General features: G+C 36.2%; 1 protein-coding gene across 1 annotated transcript in view; it reads left to right on the forward strand.

The window, feature by feature from the left end:
- The window catches only part of aff2 (ALF transcription elongation factor 2), a 408,692-nt gene that overhangs the window by 359,837 nt on the left and 24,717 nt on the right, over positions 1 to 24,138 (forward strand). The window contains exons 10-17 of the mRNA XM_087281430.1: positions 380 to 545; positions 3,094 to 4,131; positions 6,599 to 6,714; positions 14,043 to 14,304; positions 16,887 to 17,023; positions 17,191 to 17,254; positions 21,158 to 21,294; positions 21,468 to 21,539. Coding sequence (XP_087137556.1) covers positions 380 to 545; positions 3,094 to 4,131; positions 6,599 to 6,714; positions 14,043 to 14,304; positions 16,887 to 17,023; positions 17,191 to 17,254; positions 21,158 to 21,294; positions 21,468 to 21,539 — 1,992 coding nt within the window. The remainder of the gene's footprint in view (positions 1 to 379; positions 546 to 3,093; positions 4,132 to 6,598; positions 6,715 to 14,042; positions 14,305 to 16,886; positions 17,024 to 17,190; positions 17,255 to 21,157; positions 21,295 to 21,467; positions 21,540 to 24,138) is intronic.

Below are 24,138 nucleotides of genomic sequence, written 5' to 3' on the forward strand. Positions count from 1 at the left end.
TTTTGCTGCACTCAAAAAAATGACTTTTGCTGCATTTTTAAACTACCGGGTCAGCCATTTATATGGATACACCTTAATAAAATGGAAAGGGTTGGTGATATTAACGTCCTGTTTGTGGCACATTAGTATATGTGAGGGGGCAAACTTTTCAAGAAGGGTGGTGACCATGGTGGCCATTTTGGATCCAACTTTTGTTTTTGTTTTTCAATAGGAAGAGAGTTGTATTAAACTGTAAAGTAGTAAACTGTGTAAGTGGTTGATAATATTAAGCAAGCATTAATAAAACAACCTGTACTGTATCTGTGCTGTCAATGGTGCACTTGTATGGATTGATGTGTGTTATATCCATTGATGAATGTTCTTTTTCTTTTGTCTACAGTCTTCCTGGAAGCACAGCAGTACGGAGCAGCGAAGCGGCCGGTCACTCCAGCGGAGCGTCTGGAAGCTCCAGTGAATCTGAGAGCAGTTCTGAGTCTGATTCAGACAGCGAGAGCAGCTCTAGTGACAGTGAGTGCAACAGAGCGTCTCGCGCCGCCACACCAGAGGTACTGACCACTTACTCTCACTATATACCCAGTCATTTAGCCATCACTTATTTCTAGAAAGCTGTTTTTAATCAGTCTGCCTAGTGCACCAGTGGTGAAAGAGTTTTGATATGCTCATTTGACCATTTGTTTTTGGGTTTGTGTGTGACAGATGGTGTCATATATTTACTGTAGGTGTTTTATTATAAGAAAATACTGATGTAAATGTTGTGTTTGGTAGCATTGGTGGTATTTTTATTATACAGAAGCCTATTTCAGCCATATGGTAAAAAAAAAAATAAACTATTTTTTTCATAACTTTATATTTGTTTAAATCTTTTGTATTTAGTATTTTTTAAATTTTATAGACTTTTTCAAAAAATCTGACTTTTGCTCTGGGGTGCATTTTCTGAAAACCATCGTTGGCCAACTGAGGTCGCAAGTTGCATCGTTAAAAACATAGTTTGTTGATTTGGCGTTTCCCAAATCCATCATTCCAATGAACTTGTACGTTTACGACTCCAACTAGTTAGAAGCAAAGTTCCTGGCTGTGTTCTATTGCCAGTTATCCCCCCTGTGCCCTATTCCTTTCGAATGTTCCAACATTTAAACTTGGAATGATTAAAAAAAAAAAAAACATTAAAATTTTCTCTCTTAACTTGCTTTTAAAGTATTTTTACAGTTCATTTTTAGCTATCTTTATTATGACAATTGCGCTCCCTTCGCAGTGCACTTTAAAAACATTGATGCCATTTTGAAAAAAAAGCTGTGGCTCATGATGAAAGCTATAGGTCAGTGGTTCCCAACAGGGGTAATGCTTGAAATAAAGAGTTCAAATGACAAAAACCTCCAAGTGCTGTCGGAAATTTCCATAAAATAAAGCATTATTCTCAGCCTCCTTTCTTTATGTTATTTCACTTTAAAAACACTGAAAATATCTTATTCTTTGCCATAAAAATTAATGAACCTGAACACTGGAGCCTGATAAAAATGTTTCAGATGGCATTTAGAGGTTTTTGCATATGAACTCTTCAAATATAAACTTCATATGTCGTCCTTAGATGCATCAACTATGTAAAGTTTCCACTTTTTTCTTGTTCTTAAATGTAAAAATGACCCTCCTATGAATTGTCAGTCATGGAAATGGCCCTCCGCCAATTTGAGTTTGAGACCCCTGTACAAGCTTCATAATAATAAACAAACATTTAATTGACAAAGAGAATGCTATAGTCTTGTAACTCACTTTAGAAAAAAGCCTCTGCTAAATCATTGGATGTAAATATAATCTAAACACGAAGCATGGCGTTCTTGACAGGTTTAATGTAGTTTTCTTAGCTCTACCGTTTAGTGTTGTTTACAGTTTTGTTGACCTTCTGAACTGTAGGCCCTGAGGTAAATGAAAACCAGCTTATGCAATTAGTTCTCTCAGATGCTTAATCGTGGGTGCCCATTACCAGAAATTTCAAAAGAGCTGAGATGAATCTGAGTAAATCTATTTTCTCCTTTAGCTAAAGGCAAAGGCAGCATTCCCCTCCGAGTTTTTCTCAGCGTGAGTTAGGGGTAGGATTTTTGAAAGGATCTCCTCAAAGGATTAATTGGCAGCTTTAAAGTTGTCCCGCAGTAGCCTGCCGGGGGCTCCCTAAGAGCATTACACAAGAGTAAACATCTCCCGGTTCTCATCGCCCCTTCAGTGTGTGTATAGCTCTGCTTTCTGCAAGGGATCGCCAATGGGAATCCTAACACTGCAAGCGCGCTCTGCTCTGCAAAAAGATGTTTCTCTTTTAAGCAGCGGAGCAAAGCCCTGATGTCTCAGTGGCAAAATATTGGAAGGCCTGTCAATTTGGACACGCTCAATTGTTAATTCATCATCTTTGCCGGCGCTTCCACTATAAAATTTGGTAGCTTGTATTGGCGGAAATGTCTCTCTGACAGATGGAGAATGTGGCCTTCGAATGCGAAATAGCATAGGAGATTGCCTTTTGTCTCGAAACGTACCATCGGGTCTGATTGGAAAGTGCGCTGAATTGAATTTCTTACCCTGTGAGTTTAATGGTTAATATGGATGTCCACTCATTTCCGCAGCTTCCTATTCCGAATGATTTGCTATCATTCAGAGCATTCAAGACAGTGTTTATGGGTGAGCGGGAAAGATTTACTTCTGTCTGGAAACATAATGGAACACAACAATTGGCGTGAGATAATATCGCTGATGAAAACATCACCGCAGTGAGAGCTGTGAGCAGTCATCAGGACAGTACTCACAGCATTTCCTCTGTTATTCACCAGTTTTATGACTTCCTCTGTTAATGGCCTTTTCATCATAGCATCAACTCGTTGGTCTGTGAAAGTCATATGACTGAATCATCGAGCTTCCTGTGAATCAGTGCTGATGACGTATGAAAGCTGTACAGATACGCATCATTAGAAATTCAGCTTCCTTGTTATTAAATTCATTTATATTGTACAGGAGTCGACATAAAATAATGTTGTATTCAATTTCCTTCCTATTTTGTATTTCAAATAGTAGTTAGTATACCTAAGACTATGTTTTGTTTTGTTTTTCCACCAGCCTGAACCAAGCAAGTGGCAACTAGATAAGTGGATTAAAAAAGTGAATCCTCACAATAAAGCACTAATTAACACCCAGGCAGATAGTCATGGGCTTAACAGTTCTCAACCTGATGAAAGCCAAACCTCTGAGAACCAGAGCTACAGCAAGAGCAAGCCCAGCACAGCCCTGGCACCAGCAGACCCCAAGGAGAGAACGTTGCTCAGTCCAATCCGAGAGAAAGCCAAACCCAAGGCTGGTCAGAAGGCTCCAGACAGCAAAAGCACCAAGGTGAAATCACCAGCCTCAGTGGAGCTCGCACCTCCCAGGAGAAGCACTGGAAAGAAGCAGCCCAAAAAGGTGGAGAGATCTTCCAGCAGTGAGGAGCACAACTGGCCAAGACCAGGAAACTCAAGTTCTACCCCAAAAGAGAAAGAGCCGCCGCCTTTAGAACCACCAAAACCTAGAGGCAAGGGCCCTGTGGTCAAGACTGCTCCAAGAAAGGAACCTCGGACCACCACAACAAGCACTGCACCAACTAACATCGCACCAGTTCCAGATAAAAAGAAGCACCGTGGACCCAATAAGATAATTCCCAAGTCTAAGGAATTCATAGAGACTGAGTCTTCTTCATCAGAGTGTCATTCGGACCCCGAGGAGCTCACTAAGGTTCAGCTTCCCTGTCCGGGTCCCAACACCCTAAGCCTGAAATCCAAGGATTGCAACAGCAATATCCTGAGTGTTAGTAGCCTTACCAGCACAAGCAGTACCTCCATTCCTGACCCAGGTGCCTCAGATCTCCTGGAAGAACACCTTTTTTCTCCTATCCCCATTGTACAAAATGAACTTTTGTCACCGCTGAGAGATTTTGAGGACATCAAGTCCCTTTGGGTTAAGATTGAACTCAGCTTCCTGTCGCGGATCCCAGGGCAAGACCCCCCAGAGCCTCCCCCAACCAAGGCTGAGTGCCGGGAGGTCAGCGTCAAGCACAGACGGCAACAGTCGCCTGCCTCTATCCCTGCAGAAAAGAACCCAAGCAAATCGAAGAGGAAACACAAGGCAAGTCTTAAATGTTGTTGCTCTCGCCTCGTACACTCTATAATTATCAAATCAAGGGCAGCAATAGAAAAATAATCATGTAATTATTATTTTACAAGTAGTTATTTAGCAGATCCTTGTAGCAACATGCACTTCATTTAGGTAATGTTGAGTTATTATGCCAGAGTTTTGAATAAATAATGACTTCAGTTCAGTCTGTAAAGCACACAAAGATATTGTTTGGTATTGTTTATTTGTTACCTAAATGCAAAGTGAATTCTTGCTGAATTTGGTGAGGTGTTTTTCAAATAAATTCATAGAAATATTAATAATAACCATTCAGCACTCAACATATGAGAAAATTGTACAACAAAAGTTAGTGGATACATATTTTCAAAGATTAAGAACTATCTAATGTTTTTTTTTTAGACTGGATGAAGAATCCTTGGATGCTAATAAATAGTTAGTTGCAGGTAGACATAGATTAAACTGTAAAATACTCTTTTCTATTTCCAGAAGAGATATATTTCGCAAAGGGCTATCTGTGTTGTCCATCCCCATGTTTACTAAATATGAAGAAATAACTTTCAGATGTAACTGTAATGTGATTACCACCTACAGTACTGAATTTAAATTGCAATCATAATGAAATATTTACTTATATTTTGTATGTAAAATACATAACGCTGTTACATGTACTGTACTCCATTGCTCCCCAGCCCTGATTAGGCCTATAAAAGAAGTTTAAAGGGTCACGAAACACCAAAACACATTTTTTGAGCTGTTGACAGTCGTATATGTGTCCCACACTGCTAAAAACACTATTAGGACACCTATATTTCACTAAAAAGTGTAAATTGGTTGTTTTTGCGTTATTTCAAGCAAATTCGTACTTCCTGTTTGAAACGAATTTTTGAAGCTGCGTCACGGTCATGACATAATAGCGTTGTAATCCGGCGTGCAGACTGGACGCCTGTGCCAGAGTGAGTCTTATTACGTCTTACAGTGTGATACATTAATGCATGAGTAAGGCTTGGTTCAAACCAATCAGCGCGCTCTATTGTGCAACTTCATTAATATTCATTTGTGTCACCGTGTTTACACCACAAAGACGCCACGTTGTGTTGGCAAAACAAGCGTGAAGTGTTGCTTTTATAGTTTGCTGCCGTTAAGTTTCGTTTTCATTTTCTCTCTGTGAGAGCTTATCTGGATCACGTGTGGATTAACAGTGTACGCGACGCTCGACAACAATAACTTACGTGTCTAAGGAGGATTATTGTTTACCTGAGAGCTGTTCTCATCTGCAAACGCTGAAATCTGGATTTGCTTGTAGTATTCTCTCCATAAAGACGCGGCTCTAGTTGCTGGTGATTGTCCTGTCTCTACAGATTTGGTAAGTGAGCGACCAGTGCTCTTTGTTTATTCAGTTTGTTCATATCGAATTAAGTTAACTATAGCACTGAGTGCAGAAATGTTAGCACCGCATTTAGTGACCGGAATAACACACGCGGCTTTCTGACGCTACCTGCCGTGTGCATCTAAGTTTCCGGGAAATGCGGAGTTTTTTTTTTCTCTCATTCGCCGTGCGGTATCAAACATTGCATGAAAAATACACGCTTAGAGCAGCTCCTCAAATCAAATATCTCGTTTGTCGCGAGGGGCATGAATGAATTCCCTGAATGAAAGAGCCAAACTGCAGTTAAAGTCCAACATTTATTAATTCAGCAAATAATTCGACTACAGATGTCCATGTAGGTTAAACACCATCGCTTTCTCCTGTCTGTGTGTGTGTGTATTTTTACTCTGAAACTCGCGCGTGCATAAATAGACACTCCCACACCATCCCACTTTAGTTCCTCCGACACTCCCCCCTAAACAGAGCTGGACACGCCCACTTTTCTGACTTTTTCGAAAGTAGAGGTGTGAAAACACCCTGCTGAAACGAGGGGGTTTCATGGCCCTTTAAGTCTTAACACAGATGTTGTAGTGCATAGGTCTCAAACTGGATTCCTGGAGGGTTACAGCTCTGCACAGTTTTGCTTCAACCCCAATCAAACACAGCTGATTCCAAAAATCAAGGTGTTCAGACTACTAGAGACTGTTAAGCAGGTTTGAGTTGGAGATGGTTGGAGCTATACTATGCAGAACTGCAGCCCTCTAGGAATTAAGTTTGAAACCATTGTTTTAGAGTATCCTTTAGCCTGCTTAGCTATCTTAATAGCTTGTTAAATTCTGGACAGGGGTAATTAACTTCACTTTCTTCACAGTCTGAGCACTGTAACGTAATAACAAAATAGATACTTATATTTTGTATTTTAAATACATAACGCTGTTACATGTATTGCACTCTTTACTCCCCATCGCTGATTATGTCTATAAAAGAAATTGAGTTTGAAACCATTGTTTTAGAGTATCCTTTAGCCTGCCTAGCTATCTAACTAACATGTTAAATTCTGGACAGGGGTAATTAACTTCACTCTCTCCGCAGTCTGAGCACTGTGACGTGATGAGTGGTGGCAAGAAGCTTCGGTTGGACAAAGACACACTGCTGCTTCCTCCTTGTATCTCGCCAATACACAACCACAAGGTCTCCAGCACAAAAGAGTGAGTATTCTAGACTGACTTGTGGATTGCTGGCTACATTAACCCACTGTACACATGAATGACTTCACAGACCCTCTAGTTTTTCATGACTTTGCAATCACTGACTTCAACACAAAATCATCAAGTGTTTGTGATCCTGCAAAATTCTTAATTTAAATGCAAAATAATCACTTTTTTTTTTTTTAAATCACATAAAATATCAGGTTCCAAACCATATAATTAAATCATATCTATATATCAGTTTGCAATTAATTGTTTGCATGGCTTATAGTTGTTGCATACACAGCGCACATGATTTGAGTGTTTGTGTATTTGAGTGTCTTTCGAAAAATTACGTCTCACCTGCACCCTCACAATCATTACATTACACTACATGGATGTAGGATGGTTAAGTAAGCAGACGCAGATAAAGCACGAGTGATTTAAACTTGAAGTCAATGCAAAGATGGTATTAGACATCCTGTGGCACAAATCGAGTGAATAACACAACGAGTTTTTGTGTGTTTGACGTGCTTTAGACTGCAAAAGAAAGTGGGAGAAAACATCTAATTTCTAAATCGAAAAGCAAGCAACTTACAATAGTGGAAATTGGTTCAAGTATGATGGCCTCTGGACGTGACCGAATTGAAGGACAATATTTGTGCTTTACATGTATGGCTGGTAATATGATGTGCGTCAAATCAATAAATGATTTCGCTTAAATCTTTCGCAGCAGTTAATGAGAGAAAAAACTTCCCTGCCAGTGACAAGTTTTACGGCAATGTTTTAGGTGTGTTATAGTAGGGAAAGCCCTAGCGTAGGTCCTGAGTGAGGCACATGATGTCATGATGTCAGTAAGATCGTGGATAAAAATAGGAGTTATAAACATTCCTTTGTTTTAACCCCTACCGTTTTAGATCTGTTTTAGATCTTGTCTTGACAAGAGACCAAAATAAGGAAGCTTTATTTTATGATTTGTGTCAGTCATTGTGCCAGATTGCACACCTATATATATATATATATATATATATATATATATATATATATATATATATATATATATATATATATATATATATATATATATACAGTGTTGGGAGTAATGCGTTACAAAAGTAATGTATTACAGTAATGTATTACATTTTCCTGTAACGCAGTAGTGTAAGGCATTACTAATAAATTTTCAGTAATATTTTACTCGGAACATGTTCAGTAACGCGTGCGTTACAACACACTTTTCGCCCGCAAGACATAAACAAATAAAAAATACTGCAGTTCTATTTCCTGTTCGTGGCTAGTGAATATATGCGTGTGTTGTCATTAATCTCCCTCTGGCTATAGGACCTTTTTACTTTGAACGCGGAATGATTTCAGCCTCTGAGCTCGAGGTCTGGGGCTATTAGCTCAGCCCGGTTCGCAGTAAGGTTAAGTCCTGACGCGCAGGGGAAAAGCGGCACATATGAAAATGGCAGAAGACAGTATTCGCGAGATGGACGTAAGTGCACATGGGGTTATTTCACTGACAAATGTCGTAAGCTCGTTCATGTAATATGAGCAAGTGAACGTGCTGGTTTCCACTGTGGACAAAACTCCTCGCTTGCACTAAACATTGGCTGGGCTGCTCACGTGCCAACGACCTGCTCTCGCTCCGTCAGATGATGCAGACTCACAATCTGTGCCTTGTGTTTCCTCTTGTTATCCCAAGAATATGTATATGGTATGTATATTGCTGCCCTATTTACCTGCAGGTTAAGATAAATTCAATAATAAATACTAGTGTTTTTGAGTGTAAGGTATACTGCCTATATTTTAGACTAGTATTATTTACAATGAATGCTTAAGCATACGGTCGTATTAAGAATAGTGAGCTCATTAAATGAAATATAAAGTGTAGTTTTACTACAGTAAAGTGTGGTGAATTGTAGTACAATATACCCTATATTGTAAAAAAACTACAGCACTGGATTATTTGTTTATATTACACTTGTTGTGTTACCATAGCAACTATAGTATTACCACAACAGAGTAATTGAAGTACTTATTGACAATATGTGTTTTCAGTGGCCCTTTGCAACTTCTTCTTAAAATGAAGAAGATGACAGGGAAAATGTCCTCCACAATCTCATCAACAATGTGGAAGACAACAGACACTAGTTCACTTTATTTTAGTTGCCATGATAAAATGTGATTGATAATGAGATTTCTTTGAAGAGTGAATTGTACAGTAGGCTATAATACCTTATCAAGTGTTTTTATTAGTTACATTTCTGCTTGTATGAAATTACAATATATATGTCATACAATAATATATATTATATTGTATAAATATATACTAAATTTCTATTAGTATGGTTTTATTAATGTTTTTCAAATAAAACATATTCTTTACATCCAACGTCTATTCTCTTTATCTTTAAGTGTTTAAAGCTGAAAATGTCTCATCATATAACATACAGCCAAATATTTTATGGTTCATTAGATTAAAAATTATAAGTCTATTTTAGTATTTTGGTTATTGTTAATAAATAGTGTACTATTATAAATCATATCAAAAAGCTTAAAAGGAAGAGGGAAAACAAGACACAAATTGTGAGTCTGCATATAATCTCACTAAGAGAGCAGTGTACTGAGTGCACGCAAGAAAACTTGTGCGTGAGCAGTGCATATTTGAGAGATCCTGAGAATTTGTGCGCAAGCAGCGTATGTGAGAGCTCGCAAGCAGCTTTGTCCACAAACAGAGGAAATCGGTGCACAAACATTATACTGAGAAAGCTGTTCATCATGCTCACTTTGTGCAGGACGGTTTTGTGTTGTAAACCACTTGAATGTAAAGTAAATACAATAATGGCAACAATAAGAAAAGAAACTAATTCTGCATTTTGTCATGGCATTGGAATTTACATATCGGCCTGTTGTGTCTAATATGAATATAGCCAAGCCATTCACAGATATTGCCAGATAATCACTTTACCTCTACCATACTTTTAACAGATCATTTGTGATTCTGGCTGTCATCCTTTCTTGCATTGTCTTGAGCCTTCAGATTGCCAATTATATACTATATTGTTAGTAGCCTGGAGAGGTCACAGTCATTCTGCTACATCAAATCACTTTCTACTGGATGTAAAATGCTCTTTTTAGAACATTATAGAATTTTATGTAATGTCTAATGTCTAATAATATGTCTAATTCTGTAGTTATTTTGGTGAAAGAAACTAAAAAGTAATAAGAGTAATGTAACCTATTACAATTCTGAGACAGTAATACTTTAATGTAAGGGATTACTTTTAAATAACAGTAATTTATTAGTATTTTTTATTAAGTAATTTATTGGGGTTTACAGTGTACTTGTATCCATACACTTTTTTTTACAACATAAACTTTTTTTAAATAAATGATTTTTTTTTTAAGTTTTAAAAACTAAAACTTTAAAAGTGTATTACAATTTAAAAGTGTATTACAGTTTGGAAATTAACTTGCACAACACTATATATATATATATATATATATATATATATATATATTTATATATATATACAGTATATATATATATATATATATATATATATATATATATATATATATATATATATATATATATATATATATATATATATATATATATATATATATATATATATATATATATATATATATATATATATATATATATATATATTTTTTTTTTTTTTTTTTTTTTTTTTTTTTTTTTAATCGCAAAATTGTCAACAAATTTCTGAGAATTACTACCACAACATCTATTAATCTAGTCATTTTTATTGAATTTCAAAAAGCACAAAAAAAAGCTTGAAAATCTAGAGGGTCTGATTTTCTACTGTCTGATATTTACCTACTGTGCTTTAGAAAACAATCACGCTTCTTGGTAGAACACATTCAACATTTACCTTTTTTTTTTTTTTTTTTTACAAAAATCCTTGAAATAATAAGCCTTTTTCTTTAACATATGCTGCCAGTGTCCCCTGATGTGTTTGCAACATCTGTGTACAAAAACAATCCGCATAGAAATTTGCCAACTCAGCTTAGTAGCCATCTCTGTGTTGAGTCCTCTGAGAGAATGCTGGGATACGCAGAGGGAGCAGCAGGTCACCCTGTCAAGCTGTCTGCCTGCTTTGTCCCACTGCATTACAGTAATTTAACACTGACACCAGCACAACGGCTACCTCTAATTTTAGATATTCAATTAGTGTCAGGGCAGGCTAGAGCCCATCAAAGACACATGCGTGACAGGGGTCATGTGCTTGTCCTGTCCGCCTCAGTGCCCACCGCACTGCGACACAACCAACGGCAGCAAATCTTCATGATACGATGAGCAGCGCTATGTTAAATTATTAGCTACGGCTAACGTCTATTACTGGAAGTGTTTAGCACCTCAGGCTATTTACTGTTATCACCTGCTCAGTGTGTTTTAAATCAGCTCATTCACCGCGTTCATCCTTTTAATTGAATTAGGAAAGTAAAGAAGCCCTTTTATTTAGTGTTGTTAACTGATGAGACTTGTGTTTTATGGCTTATTTTCAGGCTAATAAACTTAGAGATAAAAAATATGCTGCTGTCCTGGACATTCGGTCTCAGTGGAGATTCTTTATTTAGCACTTTGGCTAAGTTTAGACATGTAAGCACTTATGTAAATGAAGCTTATATGAGAGCACATGCACGTGCCACCTTACCCTCTCTCACCTGTGCATTTGCTTTTCTGTCCTATATTGTTTTAGAAAAAGAAATATAAAGAGCAGATATTTAATCAACTCAAATGACCCAAATGCCCTCAAGGGTGCACAAAGTGAGATAAGGATATAGTCTCATATTTGTAACTAAATTACACCCTGTGTAAAGTAATATGTGTCATTGGTGGCTCCTTTAAATTGAGGAAAGAAGCTTTACTCTTTAATTAGGATTTAGCTTTGTGCTAAGATGCAACATTAGTACAGCATTTATTAACGAAAGCTTTAACAATACACTTCCTGACAAAAGTCTTGTTGTCGATCCCAGTTGTAAGAGCAGCAATTGATAACTTGACTTCTAGGTGATCATTTGGAAAAGTGGTAGAAGATAGATTTTTTTGATGAATCATCTGTTGAATTGTACCCCAATATTCACAAATACTACAGAAGACTAATAGGAACCTGCATGGACTTAAAATTTTACAAAAATCAGTCAAGTGTGGTGATATAAGTTTGGTGATCTGTAGAGTGAATGGCAACATTGACAGCCTGAAGTATCAAGACATTACATTAAAAACCACAGAAGAGGGCAAATTCTTCAGCAAGATAGCACTCCTTGTCTTACTTCAGCCTTTACATCCTCTTTACAAGTTCCTGAAAGCAAAAAAGGTCAAGGTGCTCCGAGATGGGCCAGCCCAGTCACCATATATGAACATTATTGAGCACTTCTGATACCAAATGATCAACTAGAAGTCAAGTTGTTATTTGTTGTTCCTAAAACTTGGATAAGCGAAAAGACTTTTGTCAGGTAATGTAGAGTAAATTTTTACCTGCTGTTTTGTCCAATTCTTCTTGCTGAATTTTACAGTCTGTATTTAAAGCAGCATCAAAAGCAAATAAATTAGATAAAGCCATATCCCATCAGTATTTCTGAGAACAGTTTCAGTAGTTTGGAAAGTATGCATGTAGTACACGCATTGTAATACAATGCATGAATAGAATAGAATGTTCCAGAAACTAAAATGCCTAATAGTGAATATTTGATTTTAATTTAGTCACCTCATCTGTTTCAAAATCTAGCTGACTTTAAACATTATTGTTAGCCACAGCCATATCACCCTGCAGAACAAGACCGGTTACTCACTGAAGCTAAGCAGGACTGAGCCTGGTCAGTACCTGGATGGGAGACCACATGGGAAAAACTATAGGTTGCTGTTGGAAGTGGTGTTAGAGAGGCCAGCAGGGGGTGTTCAACCTTTGGTCTGTGTGAATCCTACTGCCCCGGTAAAAATATACTATACACTATATTGTCAGTGGGCTCCATCTTTCCGTTGCATCATCCAGGTGAATGCTGCACACTGGTGGTGGTGTGGAGGGAACCCTCCCATGATTGTGAAGCACTTTAGGTGTATAGCCATATACAATAAAGGCGCTATATAAATTCAATTACATTACATTAGTAAACTATTAATTAAGATTTTTTAAATGAAGCCTTGGTCTTTGATAAATGAAAAAAAAAAATCAACTGATTCAAATGTTATCACTCAAGTGAATGGGTGTTATCAGTGGTTATCAGCTGATATCAGTCAGTAGGGGCCTCCTGCACCAAATGGTAGGCTCAGAAGGCTGTTATCATCCATCCACATGGTTAATCAGCTATAGATCATATACGGCTGCAGTCAGAAGTTAACGAGAATTATTTATATTATTTATTAAATTTCCCATTAATTGTATTTTATTAATGTCTACCCCTACCCCAACCCTAAACCCAACCACAACCACATCACAGTAATGTAAAAACAGATCTGGATCTGGAGTCTTCTATATTAGTATAGCTGATTAACCATGTGGATTAATGATAACAGCCTTCTGAGCCTACCAGAAGATACATATGAGGCAGTAGGGCTCATATTTATCGGATGATAACCACTGATAAAGCCCATTAAAATGAGTCATAACATTCAAAGTGGGTGTAAAAATGGGTCACACATAAGGTTTCGTTAATTAATGTTAGTTACTGTATTTACTAACGTGAACTAATAATGAACTTCTACAGCATTAATGATTTACTAATGCATTATCAACATCCAAAATTACACTTGCTAACATTAATTATTGCAAGTTATCATGAACTAACAATTGACAACTCTATTTTCATTAACTAACATGAACAAATACTGTAGTAAATGCAGTGTTCATTGTTTGTTCATGTTAGTAAATATAATATTTAAAAGTAACTGCTACAATCTTATTGTGAATTGGTCCCATAAAATGCAAGTTAATAGCTACCATCACTTTTAGTAACAAAATTGCAGACAAAACATAATACCCATGGCTCTTGATGATACTGTATAGTGAGGTCCTGTAAAGTGAAACGATTAAATATTGCCCTACTGTATAAGGAGAAATGCTTGTATATAAACAGATATTGCAGCATTGTCTTTAATACACAGCCTCAACAAATAGCTTTGAGCATCTTTATGATGTTCTGGAGCTCAAATTTCCCGAGGAAAAATAAGTCCCATGTAAACTGATAATGTTTGCAGCACAAATATGTCATTATGCTCAAAAAGATTTTGGAAACTCAAAATATATATATATATATTGGAGTGTCATGCAAGTAATCAGAGAAACCTTTGACATGTTTTCTGCTTTTTTTCTGACTAGTTCTTTGAAGAAGCAACCTCGCAAGAAGGATGATAAGTTGTTACCACCTCTACTATCCCCGTTGTCTGTTGAGCCAGTGGGACGTCCTCGGAGGAGCAGTGAATGCAGCTCCCTCAGTCAGGAAGGAAGCACATCCACCATCCCAAACAACCTCCCCTCCAGTCGTACAATACCTGCCTCCAGCTCCTCCTCGTCATCATCCTCATCACACAAACACCGCAAAGGAGAAAACAAAGCCTTCTCCCATTCCAAGACCAGCACTGTAAGTGGATGGGGACGAGGGGTGCCTAGAAATTTACCTAGAAACCTTCCTAAAAGTGAACGTAGACCTGAATAAATTTTCATTTGATGATTTAAAGTGGTTTTATTCAGTCAATATTTAATTTAATTATGTTTACTTAGAGTTTACTTACAGTTGCGCACATTCTCCCATCAAGTTTGTTTTTTATAGATCACAACTTTTGCATGGGATGTTGCGCATGCACATTTCTGCCCCAAATTTGTGTGTACACCACGTTTATACATTTCAGGGGGTTTCTAAGTGTGACACGAGAGCACATCAAGGGAAGCACAGTACAATATAGAATAATATAAACGGACTAAGATTTTTCTGCAAAGTTTATCTGTAAACAAAAGCAGTGAACAGAAACAGACACATCAGTGTGCGAGTGCTGCATTTACTTCAAAATGCCAATCTTGCAAAGTATCTATGCAAGTAATCATTCATGTACTATCATCATCATGCATACATTATCTGTGTAAGCCAGTGGTTACCAAACTTGTTCCTGGAGGGCCGGTGCCCTACAGATTTTAGCTCCAACTCTAATCAAACACACCTGAACAAGCTAATCAAGGTCTTACTAGGTATACTTGAAACATCCAGGCAGGTGTGTTGAGGCAGGTTGGAGCTAAACACTGCAGGGACACCGGCCCTCCAGGACTGAGATTGGTGACCCCTGGTGTAAGCTAAGAGTGTAAGTTATAGCGACCTAATAATCCGCTTGTTAAGTATTGACATATGAAATACTATTTCCGGGTCCAAGCTGCTATCCAATTGAATTGATAAAATATTCGTTTATGACCACTTTTTAGTCATATCACACTTTAAAGTGAATTTTACATGAAATGATGGTGTACACTGCAATCTCTGGCTGCACCACAGACACTGATATTTTAACAATTTGTAAAAATTTAATCACTTTGTGGCCATCTGATATTAGGCATGGATATATATATATATTGGATATATATATATATATATATATATATATATATATATATATATATATATATATATATATATATATATATATATATTGGATATATATATATATTGGATAGATTTTTAAGACCCTGCGGGCCTATATATATATATATATATATATATATATATATATATATATATATATATATAGGCCCGCAGGGTCTTAAAATTTCTTAAAATGTCTTCATTCTTAAAATCAAAATTGTAGGCCTTGAAAAGTCTTACATTTGCTAAAATATTATGTTGTAGGTCTTAAACCTTTTTTTAACCTTTTTTTCAGTGCATAGATTTAGTTTTTAAAACTTAAAAAAAATAATTTTATTTAAAAAAAAGTTTATGTTGTAAAAAAAGGTGTATGGATACAAGTACACTGTAAAACCCAATAAGTTAAGGTAACCTAAACCATTTGAGGAAAACAAGTGCAACAAACCATTTAAGTTCAAAAACTAACTCTAATCAAGGTTAAACACATTCACTGCTCTTGGCTGAATATGTTTCATAGATTTATCAATTTCTGTATAACTTGTGTAATCTATTAAAATATATACGTGTACATTATTCCCAGTGATGGGTTGCAGCTGGAAGGGCATCTGTTGCGTAAAACATGTGCTGGATAAGTGGGTGGTCCTTTCCGATGTAGCTACCCCAGATTAATAAAGAGACTAGCTGAAAAGAAAATGATTGGATGATTGTACAGATATAAATTAAATTACAGAATCAATTCTCTATTTCAGATGCATGGATTAAGTAGTCATAATACAATTTTCCTATTCCAGACAGTAATGATACTATATAATAATAATAATAATAATAATATTAATAATAATAATAATAATAATAATAATAATAATTGTGTTACTTTTGTTGATACGCAATAAATGTCTGCCTCTTTTTGTGTGACGTCACGCTTAACAAGCAGATAAATGACGTTTTATTAATTGTTTTTAAAATAAAGGTTAAAAAAATGCACTGCTCTTGGCTGAATATGTTTAAAAGATTAGTCAATGTCTGTATAACTTGTTTAATCTATTAAAAGGTGAATGTGTAAATTAAATACATAGTTTACAAAGATACTGTATATACTAAATTACAGAATAAATTATCTATTTCAGATGCATGGTATAAGTAGTCATAATACATTTTTTGTATTTCAGACATGATAATTATACTATATAATAATAATAATAATAATAATAATAATAATAGTAATAATAATTAATAATAATGTTTGTGTAACTTATGTCACTAATCATTTTAAGAAATATCAATAGCATTTGAATCTAATCTATATTCACTGAATCAATACCCAGCCCTAGATACATTCAAAGATATGTGAATGTCTTCACCTCATTGCCTATATTTTCACTAAACTAATTACCTTTTTGGAAAGGTTTCAAAATAGCCCCAAAGACAGGCGAATGGCTCCCACGTGGCGATCGTCTAAAATCAATCCAGCTAAATGGCCCTAAAAATGAAAACACTGAGTAGATGCAGAATAGGGGGAAAGTGAATGGATCCTTAATGTATTATTCAAGCTTTTAAAGGCTAATTATCATTTTAATGTTCTCTTGCTTTTCCAGGAGGAAGACAGTCACAGCAAGCCATCGGGTGGTTTTCACGGCAATGGTCAGTCAGATGCAGACCTCTGGTCAAACCCTTCAGCTCTGACAATGGAGCACATGGAGCCCCGGAGACCTAAACTCACATTTAATAGCACGTACGTAACAGCCATGTGATTATTGAGAGTAATAACTGGCTGATGTACTTAAGACTGATTGAATCAGAGGTGTTGTAGTTCTGCATACTTCAGGTTCATGTTTATGCACACAGTGAAATGTATATGGAAAAAAATCAAACATACTTTAATCACACTTATCTTTACAGTGTTCACAGTGCAGATTACTACATGCAAGAAGCCAAGAAGTTGAAGCACAAGGCTGATGCTTTGGTAAGTCTGGCTAATATGTTGATGTGCACAATGCAATATTTGCTATATGTTTACATGTGATTGTAACTAAAACCAAAACTTGAATAAAAGCATTACTTATTGTTTCTTAAAATAAAACATTTTAATTATCATCATATTTAATTAGGCTTGGACAAAAAGTGTTTGCATTGTGAGTCTGCATCGACGAATGATTCTGCATCAAGTTTGAAATTGTCTGAATGCACTGTGTTTTTTTTTGTAATCAACTCAGACCTTAGTTTTAACACTAGATGACACTGTAATTTTTCATTTATTTTTTTACATTTAGGCACTCTTATTCCTTACACATACCCCTTGAAAGTAAAACAATCATTAATAAAGATGTTGTTTCAATGAAAAGGGATTTGCAGAGTGTTCATGATGAGTTGCGCTTATGATAATCTTGTGGAATTAAAGCTGCGCTGTAAGGATATCTGACCACTTACAGTACCGAAAGTACAAGCACTCTTCTTTGTGTTCAGACATAATGGGCCCTATCATACACCTGGTGAAATACAGCACGAGACATGTATGACAGGATTTGTTGCTATTTTCAGACCAGTGCAACCATAATTTTCCTTTTTTTTGTTCCAAATTGTTTAAATAGCAAATCCACTATGTGGTTGTTGCTATTTTGAGGCAACTGAAATAGACAACCAGACGCCATTAACCAACCAAATGCTGGTCTAAAGTCAGTAAAGCAGAGTTTTTGTCATTTAAAGAGCACATTAGTTATGCACCTATGTGTGTCCAAAACACGCGTACACATTGCTTAATTCACACAGGTATACAGCAATACACAAATATATAAAAAATAAAGGATTAAAATGTTACAGAACCTTAAAATGTTACAGAGGGCTTTTTTCAGTTTATTCATGACAATTTGCAGTTGTATAATGTTATTAGTAGTAGTAGTAGTATTTATTATATGCATATTTATATTTGTTAGTTTATTTTAAATGTATATATATTATTTTACATTTTTCTTAATGAAAACAAGTTTAGATTTGTCCACTTGTCTGGTTTTAAAGACCTATGCATCACCATATGGGGCATAAGAATAGGACGTGTTTGGGTATAACACTTTGTTATTATTGTTCATTTACTTGTTTGCTGGAAATTAGAACTGAATTTAGAAATAGTTTTGAAACAGAATTTTGAAATTAAATAGGCAGGCTAATGGAGGTCTTCAGTGGAGTGACCGTTTCCCTACTCCACGAAAATTAAGGAGTAAAGAGTAAACGTAAAGTAAAGAGAAAGAAAAGAGGCTGAATGGAGGAGGCTTGTTCTTTATTCTAGTGCAAATGATCTGTTTAACTGTTTTCTCGCTAGTGAAGCGTTCTGTTTTTACACTTACAAAGTCCGCCGTGTAAATTGCAAATGCATCATGGCACGACGCTACTGGCTAAAAACTGACTTAAAGGGAATGACAGATTAGTTTCTATTGATTTAATACACGTAATGCTCAAAACACACAAATAGCTCATTAAGAGAATAAGCACAACCTTGTTAGACCATGTGCCCGAGCGCAGACCACAATTGTCCATCTTTAAAATAGCAAAAGTGGATACAAACACGTCTTTAGTGCATTTGCGCCATACACTTTAGACCTTGTGCTTAGATCATTCAAATAGAGCCAATAGAAATGAAAAATATCTAGAGCACCATCTGCTGTTTAAAACCAAGCTCAGAATCGATTCCAGAGAGAATCGTAATGCATTGCTCTAATCTTGATCTAAGAATTAATCCATTGACCACAATTGATCTTTTTTATTGCCCCAGCCCTGGTATTTCAGTAGTTTTTTTTTTTTTTTTTTTTTTTTGTGATGTGAATCTAGTTTTAAGCAGAAACTGTGTGACTAACATTTGTATCTGACAGTTCAAATTTTTGTGAATTGTGTTTTTTCTAACCTGTATATTGCTTTTTTTATGGTTGTGGGAAATGTAGAACTATTATGGAAATGTAAAAATGTACAGTAATGTAGTAATTTAATAATACAAATTAGTAGAAGTAATACATTTATTCAGTAGTAATTATTGGTAATATTAAAAATAATAATCTTATTTTCCAGTGCAATCTCACAGCAATTTGTGATTTAGTAGCTAATTCATCATAGTGTAGTATGATCAGATTCGTATATTTTAGTGTGATTTGCTCACCATAATTACGCTAAGGTTCAGGGATGAAGTTTGAGGGCACATCTTCTTTTAAAAATTGTACATTTTCATATGAATAAAATCGCACATTCAAATGATTATTTTAGCTTTGTTCAGCTGTAAACAATTTGTTGGATAAAATCGCAATCTCCACAAGCCATTATAAATATAAAAATTGATGGCTAGACATAAAATACAGACACTTCATTGATCAGTAGTTCTAAAGTTTGATATCACCTGAACACTGTCTGTAACACTATTGAGTCCTCTTTTCAAAACACTAGAGCAGTCACAGATGAAATGATGACATCTTTTACTGCGGCTGAAAAATCTGCAATGCCAAAGACTCCATTTAGTTCTCATCTACCCTCACCGCAGCCGAGGAGCACCAGAGATATTAGCGTCTTCTTTAGCGATCTTTCTTTCCGATGGGAAGTTAGCACTCAGCGAAAGTAGATGAAAAATAACTGTCACAATGCTCTTAACTACACGGACACATAACCCTTCGGCTACAGAGGGCCATTAGCAAGCTGAGAAAAAGCTCTCTCTGCAGACCTTTTATAATTGAAGACTTTCCAATCTAGGCAAGCGAGAGCCCTTGTGTCTGCCCTTAGCATCCATAAAGCAGGAGCTTTGTTAGAGATTTACAAAACAGACCCCCAGACCCGCTAATAATTGGATTCAGCCAATTATCTCTGAAGACATTGTCCATTATCGCGAGTTACATCCTCTCTGTCATAAAGCGCTATGACGATGTATAGGCCTAGGCATGAATACAAAGTAAAGGGAATTGATTGCCAGCGTTACAGGAGCGCCGTGGCAGGCGTGTAATGAATCCCGGGTGTCCGTATTGAAGGGCTCACTTGAAAACGAATGGACTCGGCTCCTGAGGTGCCAGCGGAGGCAAGTGGTCAGTAAATCTATTTTACGCTCCTATGGAGATGAGATATGCTCTTATTGTTTGTGCTCGTATGCGGAGTTGGGCTTCTGGAGGCAGGCGTAATGTTGTTTAGCGCTATTGATCAGTTTGTGTTTGAGAAACAAGACGTGAGAGTTAAAGTTAGCCTTTATAAGGACATGCCGATAAGTCACCATGAAAAACATAATCCCTAAATGTCCAGAAAAACACTTCACACCGCTTTACTACACCAAATAAACCTTTCTGATTCGTAAAGTTGTCGTGAAGTTGGAAATATGTGCCTGTCGGGAGGTTGTAAATCTGACTCTTGTATAGATTCTTTGACTCTTGTTGCTTGGTTTGAGAATTACCTCAACCTAATGGCTTTACTTCATCCTCTGATGTTATTTGTTTATTTGTTTATTATTACATATGACTTTGAATGAATACTTCATTCAAAAAATTAAATTCTGTGATTATTTGCTTACCCTTTAATTATTTTAAGCCTTTAATGAGTTTCTCTCTTCTGTTGAACTCAAAAGAAGATATTTTGGAGAACGCTGAAAACTTGTAATCATTGACTTCCATGAAAAATAATAATAAAAAAAAACAAATACAGTGGAAGTCAACGGTTAAAACATTCATGGTTCAACATTTTTCAAAATATCTTCTCTTGTGTTCAACCTGAGAAACTCAAAAATGTATAGAACAAGTCAAGGTTGAGTAAACATTGACAGAATTTTCATTTTAACTATCCCTTTAAGAGCTTTAAAAAAATCACCTGTGACTCTTTTTTTATTTTTGTAATTCTCTCATCCTTTGCTTCACAGATGGACAAATTCGGCAAAGCTGTGAATTATGCCGATGGGGCGCTTTCCTTCATCGAGTGTGGCAATGCCATGGAACGAGACCCGTTAGAGGCTAAGTCACCGTACACTATGTACTCTGAAACCGTAGAGCTCATCAGGTCAGTGGCCCCTTCAGATGATTGTCATTACTTACTGTTGTAGCGGTGCTTGTTTTATTGACATCAGAAGCCATGAAAGTAAATGATGCTGCTCAGCTTCGATTGAAATACGCTGTCACAGTTCTGTGAGAATGCATTAAGTTTGTTTAAATCATGTACTCTTCTTATTTAAGGTATGCAATGAGATTAAAGAACTTCACCAGTCATTCCGCAACAATAGCTGAGAAGAAGCTTGCTGTATTGTGGTAAGTTATAAGTTGTGGTAAATATGTTGTGCTCATGATTTGAAGACACATTAAACTGACAAAAATGCTGTTCTTTTAAACGTCCTATTTACCAAACAATCTTGAAAAGCAAATTGTATCACAGTTCACAAAAAAAGATATAAAGCTACGTAACTGTTTTCAGTACTGACAAAAAATGTTTCTTGAGCAGCAGATATCAAAGTGAAATTCTTTCTGAAGGGTCATCTGATGCTTTTTCAAACATTTTCACAAATTTACTTTGTATTTTGATCAAAAAAATGCTTCTTGTGAGCACAAGAGACATCAAGTTACATGGTCAAAAAGAAAAGCTTTTTCAAGATCTGATTGGCTGGCTTGAAGTTTTTTAAAACAGAATGAAAATTGAACATTTTACCAGCTTGTGTGGATATTTATTTATTATTATTATTTACAAGGTCTCTGCAGAGAGCACTTTGCAGATAAACCTACTGTACTTGCTTGATTTCACAAAACTTGCCAGGTTTTTAAAATTGAACATTATCAACATACTTTCAAGACAGATTGCCTCCATGGTTACACAGGTTACATCAGTTAACTTAGAAACTAGGTAAAACAACTACAACTTTAAAAAAGGTTCCATCTCTTTTCTCAGACAAGAACAGAATTGTGAGATGTAAACTCAAAAATGTCTTTCCTTTTTAGCTAACATATCACAATGTAGACCTTTCCCTTAAAAATTATTTAGAACTAAATCACAAGTAAGATGTTAGATGAATAGTTGAAATTCCTGAAAATTTGCCAAACTTCTCTCACATCAGTGGCCAGATCCTTTATTCTACCTCAGCCATCATACAGTAAGTGAAGAACACAATTTTTGATAGGAATTTGTGATATAGAGACAATAAAGCAGATGCTGTACAGTAAATTGTGTTGACAGAATCATTCAAAGTATCAGGAAAATTTCTAAATAATGAGTTCAGTGATTGTCCGTAGTGTATGTGTGTGAATGAACGTGTGTGGATGTTTCCCAGTGATGGGTTGTAACTGGAAAGGCATCTGCTGCATAAAACATATGCTGGACAAGTTGGTGGTTCAATTTACTGAGGCGACCCTGGATTAATAAAGGGACTTCGCCGAAAAGAAAATGAATGAAGTAATGAGTTTAGTGATGAAATTGTTAGCAACACCTGTGTATTTCCAAGCAAATGAGGTCTAGGGTCCTTTTTTTTTATTTGTTTATTTTTAAATTAAAAAGATTTATGGATTATCCCCAATTGTCCAAGAAAATACAGATTGTGATCAGTCAGATTACAGTCAATGCTTATTAGGGCCTTGATCACACCAAATGTGTATTTTGTATTGCACTGCACCTAATAATTTAGTAAGGTAGAGTTCATGAGCTAAACGCCAAACTTCGGGGGACTGCATAGAAATATAGTGGGGCTAAAGCAAAACCCATGCTTTATATCATTTTACCTGAGTGTTGTAGCGAGATATTGTTCAGTTGACTTGAAGTCAAATTTTCTCACAGCTGTTCTGGTTGTCAGGGGGCAGGGAATTGTTTCAAACTTTCAAAACAACTGCCCAAATGATAAATCAAAAGCTTAAGTGATCAAATAATAAATCAAAATGCATTCTCAAATGAGAAATCAGATGTATTTGATATTTAATTTTCATAATCAACTCAGTAAAATCCTGTAATAATTAAATGACAAATCAAATGCTTAAACTTTCATTCAAAGGGAGGAACCAATTTCTGATTACACACACATAGCTGGAAGCTCATGATGAATACTAGGACTATAAAGACACCTCATTCTCAAACTCTTTGTTTTTCCCTGTGAAGCATTACAAATCATTTTTCTGTGTGATAGCCCCCTAGATGAGCTCTTCATGAGTATTTCTTTGACACTAACCCAGATGTACACATGACAAACATCAACAGCCTAGCAACATCAAATTATTCCTTCTAAAAACCATTTGATTTCAAGTGCATGTGAGCTAGAATGTGAAAAGCACCAATAAACCTACTGAGCTTTGAGTTTTGAAGTTACACATACGCATTAGGGCCTTCTAAGGGCGTCAGAGGTGGTATTATAACACCAACGCCGTTCCCGCGTCCCGTCAGAAGCTAAATCCAGCGCTTTGCTCTAGCAGCCAGTTAAATCTCCTCTCAGCCATCGCTCCACGACAATCATCCGTATCTGGAAGGAAGCTTTAAAACACTGCTAAAGCGCTTAATCAGCTTAGAGTGGATCATTATTCCTGTATTTCATTAAGCTATTAGAGGATAATGAAAGATTTCCACATGGTGACGGCGGAAACATATTCTCGGCCTGATAAAAGCTCTGCCTGCCTGTCACGCCGCACCGGCTTGTTTATTTTGAATGTCAAGGTTAGTTTTGCGCTTATAGCGGGATGACAGTCATCAGTGCAGATTGGAAATTCAGCTGCCAGTCTCTCAGGCTTGTTAATGAAAGCCGTCTAACAGCCGAAAGGGATTTTCAGAGGCTGCTGCGTTTATGATTTATAAACCTGGGTCGAGGACATAATACAGTTCGGGTGATATTATATGCATTCAAGAGAGCTGTAAAAGCATGTTTACTTTCTGGCTTGCAGA

The sequence above is a fragment of the Danio rerio genome, chromosome 14 (genome assembly GCF_052040795.2).
Source record: "Danio rerio strain M-AB ecotype USA chromosome 14, GRCz13ab, whole genome shotgun sequence".
NCBI lineage: Eukaryota > Metazoa > Chordata > Actinopteri > Cypriniformes > Danionidae > Danio > Danio rerio.